This window comes from Topomyia yanbarensis, chromosome 2 (assembly GCF_030247195.1).
Source record: "Topomyia yanbarensis strain Yona2022 chromosome 2, ASM3024719v1, whole genome shotgun sequence".
Taxonomy (NCBI): domain Eukaryota; kingdom Metazoa; phylum Arthropoda; class Insecta; order Diptera; family Culicidae; genus Topomyia; species Topomyia yanbarensis.
In genome coordinates, this window is record NC_080671.1 from 221438195 (window position 1) to 221448350 (window position 10156).

The 10156-nt window shown below is 40.2% G+C and overlaps 1 protein-coding gene across 4 annotated transcripts in view; it reads left to right on the forward strand.

Moving 5' to 3' along the window:
• Positions 1-3702, forward strand: part of LOC131682921 (putative fatty acyl-CoA reductase CG5065) — an 833091-nt gene extending 829389 nt beyond the window's left edge. For all 4 annotated transcript variants that reach the window (XM_058964735.1, XM_058964737.1, XM_058964736.1 and 1 more), the window contains 2 exons: positions 2857-3096; positions 3156-3702. In XM_058964735.1, the coding sequence (XP_058820718.1) occupies positions 2857-3096; positions 3156-3525 (610 nt within the window). In that variant the 3' untranslated portion in view covers positions 3526-3702. The remainder of the gene's footprint in view (positions 1-2856; positions 3097-3155) is intronic.
• Positions 3703-10156: the final 6454 nt, after the last annotated feature.

Genomic DNA, 10156 nt, shown 5'->3' on the forward strand with positions numbered 1-10156 from the left:
TGCAACCAACAGTATTTCCGAGTATTCCTATTATTAACATGATATAATAATAGTGTAATTGAACACCACAATCATTTCCAGTCGTTCATATTGAATCAAAAATGAACCCATCCATCTAAGCAGCGTGTCATTCTTACGCCACCCAACAACCCCAGGTCAAGTATACAACCAGCCTTTCACGGGATGCGAAATATAAACGGCACTAGAATCGGTACATGGCAAGTCTGCCGGATTGGATGACGTTGGTTATCCTCTACTTCGACATTCCCCGCCAGTAGCCAAGTGGGCGATTTTGGACAGTAATATCCATCTCAAAGCGATGTCAGGGGAACAGAACGCCAGATGATTTCCGCCCGAGTAGTTTACTCCCCTGCTTTGCCAAGATGATGAAGCGAAAGGTTAACAGATGGCTAATGGAGGAGCGAAAACTCCTGGATCATCGCCAGTTCGCGTTCCGATGTGGGGCAGGAACCGGAGCCTACCTCACCAGCTTCGGAGTGGTAGTACGCCAATCCGTAACCGGCGGCCTGCAGGCCGAGATTGCGATACTCGACGTTCCGCAGGCATATAATACTGTGTGGCGTCATGGAGTACTGCAAAAGCTGGCCAATTGTGGGATCACCGGACACATGGACCGCTTCCTAAGCGACTAACTATCCGACCGTACATTCCGCGTAGGAATGGGGGGTGCCCACTCCGACCCTTTTCCGGAGGCCAACGGCGTCCCCCAGGGATCCGTTATCGCTGCAACACTGTTCCTGGTGACCATGAATTCTTTGTCGGCTGGGATATATGTTTTCGTCTATCGTCGGCCGTCTGGACAGCCGCCTCATTTTCGCGCCAGCGTATCAAAGCCGACTATGACCAATTAAAACAATCAGTCCTCGGCATAAGCGCTGCAATCGATACACTGCATTGAATATTAGCCAGGCCCTAGTTGACAGCAGGATATTCTACGGGGTTGAGCTGACGTGTTGCAATATGGAAGCGCTCGTCAACATTTTAGGCCCGATGTATAGTATAGAACAATTCTTGCTGCCCCTAGTATGCTACCCAGCACGCCTGCCGCAGTGGCCTGCATGGAAGCCGGGATTAGACCCCTTCGTTAGTCGACTGCACTCACCATCGCTAAAAGAGCATTGGGATTTTTAGAATGTACAGCCCGAGAGTACTGCTTCCTGCTACAGACACCTAATGAGATCCACCGGGAACACATAGCTATGGATCTGCCACCGATCTCCTGCTTATACCGAGTTCGTGACCGGAACTGGCACGTCCGCGAACCCAACCTAAACACAAATCTGTCCGCAGAACTTAAGGCCAGCGCTGCTGGTAGAGAAGCCAGAGCCAAATACAACCGTCTGATGGCCACTAGGTATAGCTATTACGCGCGGACTTTCGCCGACGGCTCCAATATTGGTGATGAGATTGGTATTGGAATAAGCTGAATAGGGGAAGGGCTCTACTTCCGCTTACCGGCACCAAGCTCGGTTTTCTCAGCGGAGGCGTCAGCTATCGCCCTCGCCATGGTCCAGAGTCCGGTAGATACACACATCGTCTTGCTGTCGGATGCTCTGTCAGTCATCTCCGTCCTCGAGTCTCCCCTTCATCTAGGCTATCGAGGCCGAGTACGACCCACTCACAACAATTTACTGGGTCTCCGGTCACTACAGCATCGACGGCAATGAAAGGACTGACCGCTTGCGGCCAGAGGGAGACACGCCCACCGACATCTCACCAGACTTATCGTAACCTCAGATATATTAGGCAAGTTGAAGTTAAGGATAGTCGAATGTTTCGTGTCACTGACGCAGCAATACCGGACACCCAGTGCATCAAATGCTCGCTCGACCGCTTTACTGATCAGACCGACAGAAGAGAACTGTACGAGTACTGTCGCGGCTCAGAGATGGGCATACAAAACTCTCCCATGCCCACACCGTATCACGTGTCCCTCCACCAACATGTGTTACATGCGAACCCAAACCACGGTGGAACAAATTTTTAAGTGAACTCTCCGGAGTACAGCGACCTCCGAGAGCACCATAATCTACTGACCTCCATCAGAGAGCTCCTCGCCAACGACAATGCCTGTGACGAAGTGCTACTATTTTTTCTTAAGAATAGCGAACTTTTCGACCTTCTTTGACGAATCAACCATACCGTTTCTCCAGGAAAAAAAAATTCAACAGCAACCATACCTATATAATAAAACAATGATTTGTAAATGTTAATTTAAATTTTAACTTTCACTACCCAGTAATTTATAGCTAATTTAATGTCGTTGAAATGTAAAAATAATACTTTCGTTTGGAGGACTTTACACCAGACGCCCTCCTTAAGGTCATTATCCTATTTTTTTGGGTTATAAAAATCTCTAACTACATGTGCGGGGTTGGGAATCGAACCCAGCCAGCTGTTTACAAGGTAATTGATTTACCAATTATGCTACGCCCGCACCTTGACGCTTTTTTCGAAGCCACGATCCGGCAGGTCTTCGACATTTTTTTTCTTCCAAATATCAGTTTATTCATTTCATTGCAAATGCTTCGCGGGATGAGCGCAAAGAAACAACACTTCATACAAAAGTTTGAGAGAGTTTGATAAACAGTTGATTATGTTTACAAAGCATCAACAACAATATTGCTCTCTACACCCGAAAGAAAAAGGAATTGCAAACTACTGCCGACTGTGAATAATCACGATCACGCTCTTACAGGATAGAATGGTTACCAAATTAGTATTAGGTTATCAAGAAGTCAATTTGTACCGTTTATCTTTATGATAGATGCAGTCAGCACATACATGTATTCTAGTTATTTAAATATTTACTTAATTTTCTTTATTCTCTTTTAGACCACCAGAAATACCAGTGTTTAATGTAACTTGTCGAGAAACTAAACGATTTACCTGGAGAGAAGTACTAGAGATGGGAAAAGCAACTTGCAATGAATACCCGTTCGAAGCTGGTGTGTGGTATCCCGACGGAGATATTACGACAAATAAAATATATCACACTATCTGTGTACTCCTATTCCATTGGATTCCTGCTTATTTTATAGATTTCCTTATGTTCTGTTTCGGCCAAAAGAGATTGTAATTTGTGATTGAATTTATTCTTGTAATAAAATTTTATCAAGTTTTATATTTTCCAGCATGTGCCGTGTTCAGACAATGGTCTCGCAAGGATTAGAAATGTTACAATTCTTTACAACACGACAGTGGGACTTTAAGTCACAACAGTATCAATCTATTGCTAAAAATCTTAGTCCAGAAGATTTTGAGATGTTCGACATGGATGTCGATCGCATTGATACAAAGGAATATCTGAAAAGAGTTATTCTGGGTGGTCGGCAGTATTGTGTAAAGGAACCACTTTCTACATTGCCCAAAGCAAGAATGCAACTTAAGGCACTATATGTGTTAGACAAGGCTGCAAAAGCATTTATGATGTGGCTTTTAACTTGGGCATTATTATCTGTGACTGGATTAAATAAAGTTTTTAGTGATATATTTTCCAGATAATCTTCATAGGACCGACTAGTTCACTTCCATTTTATTTTTAAACCTGGTTTAACGGACCGATAAAACTTGTTTAAATGTTTGGCGTGGGTGAAGAAATTGGTTTTTAGGGTGTATGCAACTTTATCGTTTATTTAATTATAGTTTATGTTTCAATTTTGGGGTTTATTACTGATTGAGTTGAATGAATAAACGAATTGGTTAACGATTATTTACAGAGTTTACTATATGTAGAGAAATACGCCGACAATGAGAAGAGTTTAAATTTGCTCGTATTTTCTGCACACTCAAGTAAATACCCTGCAAATTCTAAGCATCTTAAATTACCTTCCACATTTTTTTCTTTGACGTAAAACTCGCGAAACTAAAAAAGAATAAAGTTATGATGAAAACATTATTTTTCGGGTGCCTTCCACAAACAACACGTTTTATCTCAACACAATTGAACTTTATAGAGTTTTTTAGCAAGTTTTGACGTAGCATAATTTCCTATAACTTTGTCACTGAAATCATGACTCTATCTCAAAATATGGAAGAAATGATGTTTCTATTTCACTTTTAGGTTGATTAATCGCAATTCAGAATACATCAATAGAAAGGGGCTTCTATTCCAAAACAGTTTTCCTAACACATTAAATCACTAAAATCCACTAATAAGGCACAATTAAAAAGACGTACGTTTACGTACCAATGCGATCACTGTGAAAACCATTTTGAGTTTACCAATTACTTACTTAATTATCATGGCCACAAATTTTCTAAATATGGATGTTTTTTACTGAATAAAATTGCATCTTTGTCTTTCTCATATAGAAAGGTTATGCCATAAATATGCCATCGCTAGCCAATGCCCGGCCCGGAGGGCTTAGTGTCATATACCATTCGACTCAGTTTGTCGAGATCGGAAAACTGCTGTGTGTATGTATGACTCGCGAGCTTCCCGGTAGGGTGTCGAGGTAGGTTCGGTGATTCCGGTGAAGTTTGACGTCCAGTTCGTTGGCTCCCCGACGAGCCTAACCTGGGCTACGTCCCGTACTACTCCACTGGTCCCGGCGGTATACATAGTCTACACCGGCGGAGATTTCCCCGGCGACGGAATTTCTCTCGAAACCCAATTTGTGATTTCACGGTGACTTTCTAGCCAATGCACAGTGGTCCGAATCCAGAAATTAGGATGAAAAAAACATTTGTGACTAAACTACTGGTTCTAGAGCTTCCATGTCTTTGAAACAAATAATCAGTGTCAATTGAGGCATCTTTTGAGATGGGTGACGTTAGGGTGGTTCTAATTTTTGTATGATCTGGAAATTATTTTTAGATATTTTAACATAGAATGTGTATGCACGGTTTGAAAGAAATCGGTTCAGTAGTACTGAAATGGCAGGTAACACCGAAAATCATGTTTTTCCAAAGACGTTCTACAAAATGCTTCGTCACCGAGTCGCTTGTCGATATTTTTGCGAAGAAAAGTTACAGCATGTTATTGAAATGATATACTACAATGTACAAAAGTTTTGATCAATTCGCTGCACGCAAAGTTCTAAAAAAATCACAAAAAAGTGTGTTTTTCACGCGGAAACCTTCAACCAAGTCATTTATTTTAGTTTGAATATTGGGTATATTATTACTGTTTTTAGCATTAAAAGTAAAACTGCCAGTGTAACCTTAGCAACGATTTTTGAAATAAGATCAGATAGGTAAAAAAATCTCAAATAAAGCTGCCTGTGTTTGTCGAAGGGCCCGTGATCTATTAATTTTAAACTTTAAAAATAAATGTCCAAGTTTTTGCAGGCTATTTGGAAGCAACGAGAATGGTCTACATTCACTAGTATGGTTGGTACCCTCTATCTCGGACCCTTCATATCAAATACAAGGTTCGTCTATCGTCAAGCATGCTTTTCTTCCTGTTGGTATGTACAGTGAAGAGGCTCTAGAAACGAAGAGTAAATCTATACGCAAGTTTCAAGTAAACCATTCAAGAAAATTCAGCCGAGTTGTCAATATTGACGATGTATTCAAAAGTTTGCTGCTTACTTTGGACCCTGTGATCTCATTGAAAAATAGGTCAAGTATTGCTCCAAATTTCTACAATCTTCGGGATTGTCCCACATCTTGATTAGTCGTGACAATTAACAGCATACATGAGCCCTTCTCCACACTTGAACAGGGTTCTGGGATGCCTTTCCGCTTTCCAGATGGTTTCTAAAACGGCTGTGACTAAAATAATAATTCAGCGGGTTACACTTACCGTTTTACTCTTAGTGCTACAGTAATAATATTCACAATATTCAAACTAAAATAAAGTGAGTTAAACACAAATTACCTCTGAGATTTTTTTAAAATGTACTTTAATTTATGGTCTTTCGAATGCAAAAAGAAGAAATCAAATTCAGTTGCTTCATTTTGACATAACATTTGAAAAGGTTTGTAGCCAGGTCGATCCCTAGCGAGCGTGCAGCTTATGCGCCACTTCCCGTAGGAAGACTGCACGACAAGATTTGTTTGCCCGGATGAGACTCTTCTTAAGCTACCAGTACACTGTTTGTCATAACGTGAAATATTTGACGAAGCAAAATTTGATCAAATAAACGTGTTTGACAAAAAAAAAATTGACAAGGCCAGTGCACGAGATCAACTGTTTAACAAACTTTTTTCATCAAATATTTGCATTGATGCGTTACCGGACGTTACGCCTAATATTGTTCGACAAACATAATAAAACAAGTTTGATGGATCAGTACACTGTTTGTCAAATATAGTCAAACTGGCGTATACGACAAACAAATCGCCATGCAAAAAAAATTTAAGCTGTTTGAACTTCATGAAATTTCAAGAGTGTAAACACATGAAATATTTGCATTAGCGCAGGGATGCCAAATGATTTTTCAGAAAATTTGTTTTATTTTTATAAAAAACTCGAATTGTCAAAGCCTATCGCTTTCCTTTGTTCGTGATTATGCAGAGGTGTTTAGAGTTCTATGGTGATTCGTCTTTAGCAGTAGCTAGGTGAGAAGCGAGGTAAGCGTGCAACTGGCTGCGAGGGTGAAAAATGACAGCAAACAACTTTGTGTGCAAACTGAAATCCAAGCAATCATATATCGAGACGAATGTTTCATCACTAGTAACTAGTAAACAATGTTGTTAGCTGTCGTTTTTAAAACCAGCATGGCTGATCGGCGCTTTAGATAATCGTATCACCTGAGAATAAAAGCTCATTGATGCAGAGTGTAATTTAACACCTCGGAAATCATTAACGTCATCATCGATTTTTTGTAGCAGATTTCAGTGACAAAATGTCGGAGAATTCGTTCGAAGTCAAATTAGAAATTATGCAGGAAGATTTAATGTGTCAGTGACAGTGTTTCAAAAATCATTCCAATCAGCATGCGTTGAAAAAACCATAGTTTGACAAATCATTAAAATCCATGATTTCATCACTCATGGTTTTTTGGCTCCTGAGGAGTGAAAACCGCCAAGGAGTGAAAACAGGTTACTAGATTATGATTGCAGCATACAGTTTAAAAGCCCGAGCTTAATTTAGATTTTCAATTTTCATTTTATTAAGCACAAAAGCAAAGCAGATCCTTGGTACAGTTCATGGCGAAAGCTTCTTTTCGATAGACCTCGAAGGAGTGCCATTTTAGCTATAAGTCGATTTACACCAAAAGAACGCGCCGAAATCGTAGCGCTTTACATTGAAAACGATCATTCAATAGTGAAAACTGTGCGTGTTTATCGTAAAAAATATGGCAGGCTCACTTCACCCTTTCCGGCGGAGTAAATAAACAAAATTTTCGAATTTGGGGGACACAGAACCCACACGTTATATATCCAACACCACTACACGACCAGAAAGTAACTGTTTTGGCCGGAGTGTGCTCCAAAACAAGCATCGGTCCTTATTTTTTCAAAGAGGGAGAGACCATCGACAACGGACGCCACCGTTGGATTTTGGCGCACTTTGTCCACAAATGCAGAAAAGTTGCAGAGCAAATTCCCAGGACGCGTTGTCTCAAAAATGATGATTTGGAATGGTCTCCTCATTCCGGATTTAACGGCGCCAGATATTTTTCTGTGGGGTTACTTGAAAAGTAAAGTGTATTCTAGCAAACCTAAGTACCTTGACGAACTAAAAGCTAATATACGAGCTGAAATTGCTGCGATTAAGCCCGATATGCTGTCCAGTGTCATGCAAAATGCCCGCAAAAGAGCTGCTTTTTGTGTATCAAATGGGGGTGGTTATATAATCTACGTTGTATAAAAGACCTGGTTTAAATGGCATAAAATATCATAAAAAACTTGTTTACTTGTGAAAACGGCTAAAAATGGCGAAGTTGTTCAATGTTGTAAAAGGATACAGCTGGCGCACCCTGTACCTACTGCTGGGATAATTGAGAAATTAAACATACAAATCATGAAGGTCTATAAGCGGCGACAGAACAAGAATCACAAACCGGAGTGGACAGGAGGAGCCAAAACCAGGAGTGAAAACCTAAGAGTCAAAACCCACTTGGATTGCTTTGATTTTTTTACTCACTCCCAGAAACGTGCATAACAATGATTGGTTTCCACCGCTCCTTTGGAAACAGGCTCCTTGGTGTGAAATGTGTGGTTTATTTGAAACACTGGTCAGTGATCCTGAAAATGCGGAGCCGGCTCTCAGTTTTTTCCCTACAGTCCATTGGTATTATGTGAAAAGGAAATTAAGGATGTAATAAAATCGGCAAATGGGGGCTTGATAGAACGTAAGCAAAAAACTTGTAGCTGGAGAAGTTCACACAATTGAAAAAAAAAAGTTTTACAGTCGGGTCTCCTACAACGCGGATTTCTACCGCGCGGTACCCGCGTAATGTTAATCACATAGCTTATGGGATTTTGACTAATTTTGGCTTTGGTTGAATATTTCGTCTATGTTAACATTTAGCGCCATACTTTCTTTGGCAAAGTTGTTGTGCTTATTTAGACCTACAATTTAGAGTGACTGGATATCCAATTAGTTGAGAACTGTGCCGCCAGGGCTACTTTAAAAGAGAGTAAATAAATCGAACGTCTCGCCGTGAATGTGACTAACGTTAAATAAGTTTACCATGGAATATTTCGAAACACTGGTTATTTTAAAAGGGTGTGTTTCAGGAAGATTTGTTCAGAAAGTCAAGAGTTTCTGGATAGTGGAAATAATAAATCAAAATTGTCCCATCAGGTGGCGCTAATACTAATCCAAATGTTCAATTAATGTCAAAATCATTCTTTCTCTCAATAACGAGAATATTTAGAGGGGTACTATCTTCTGTAAAGATGCTCGAGAAATCAAAGACTACCAGATGGTGATAGATTAGTTTGGGATACTCTCACCACAGAGAACAGACGTCCATCTTCAGCATTCAACTTGTGTAAAATCTCTAACGGCTTCGAAGGTAGTTGGGATATCCAAACCAGGTGCGCTGTTGTCGTCATGTTTTTTTGTGGCTGAGTTCGACTGAATTGACAGCGGTTACTCCTCTACCCAATCAAACTAGTCCGGAACCGGTTCGGACTTCCAGCATGAATTCCAGCTCAAATGCATCAACCGATAGAGTCGGAATCGGTTGTTTTCTTTGAGCAAGATTCCATACTGAATGCATTCAGGAATTCGAATCGGTTCCGGAATGGATTTGACGGATAGTTGGGATAGGTTAGTGTGGCGGCGCTAGTGTTTATCGTTTATTTATTCAAATGTTTACACACGTTTTTTAAAATTTTTTGTTCGATTATGGATGTCTGTTCTCTGTGCTCTCACTATGGTGCACTAGTGAGCGTACCACTTAAAAGTACATTTTAGAATATGATACATCTCAAAAGTCTAGTAACATAGAAAAATTGTTTTTTCCGGCAAAGTTCTAGGGGAGATCAACGGCTACGCGATTACGGGCAAATCAAACAGAAATAGATCCACCAGGTGCAGCTAGTGAGCATGTACTATTTTTCAAATTTTATATCTCGAGATCACGATAATTTAGAAGTGTGGTGTCTTCGGAATATTCATCAGCGGGTCGAGTGCTGTCCGAAGGTGAATAGATAATTTCAGAATTCAGCCACTAGGTTCTAGGGAGAATACAACTTCCAGTGAATGTTACGTGATGTTTTGTCACGAAAGTTTAATAATTTAGGGAAATGATGTGATGTGAATGATGGGTTCTGATAATCGAAATTTTTCTACAATATGACAATAAGTTTTATTTTGAAGGGCAATTTCTTGGCAGGTGAAAACCAATTGTTTTGGACATTTTTAATGCACAGGGAGTTCCAATGTGTCAAAAAAGAAAATTTTTCAACATTTTGGGAATGAATTTCATATTGCAAGGCAAGTTGTTGGCAGTTGAAAATCTATAGTTTTGGACATTTTCAATGCACATGGGGGTCCGCCAACGTGCAAAAACGATTTTTTTTCAACTTTATGGGAGTGAGTCTAGGGGCAGATCACTTTAGAAATGTATAACAAATTTGCATCAAATTAGAAAAAATGCATTTCATTTCCATTTTTGCATCAAGTTTGCACTCCCTCGCAGAAAAGTTTGTTTAACAAACGTCCCACGCTGATTCACTTTTTCGACGTTTTGTTGAATGTAAGGCTAATTTTTTGTAGGGTTTTGACGTC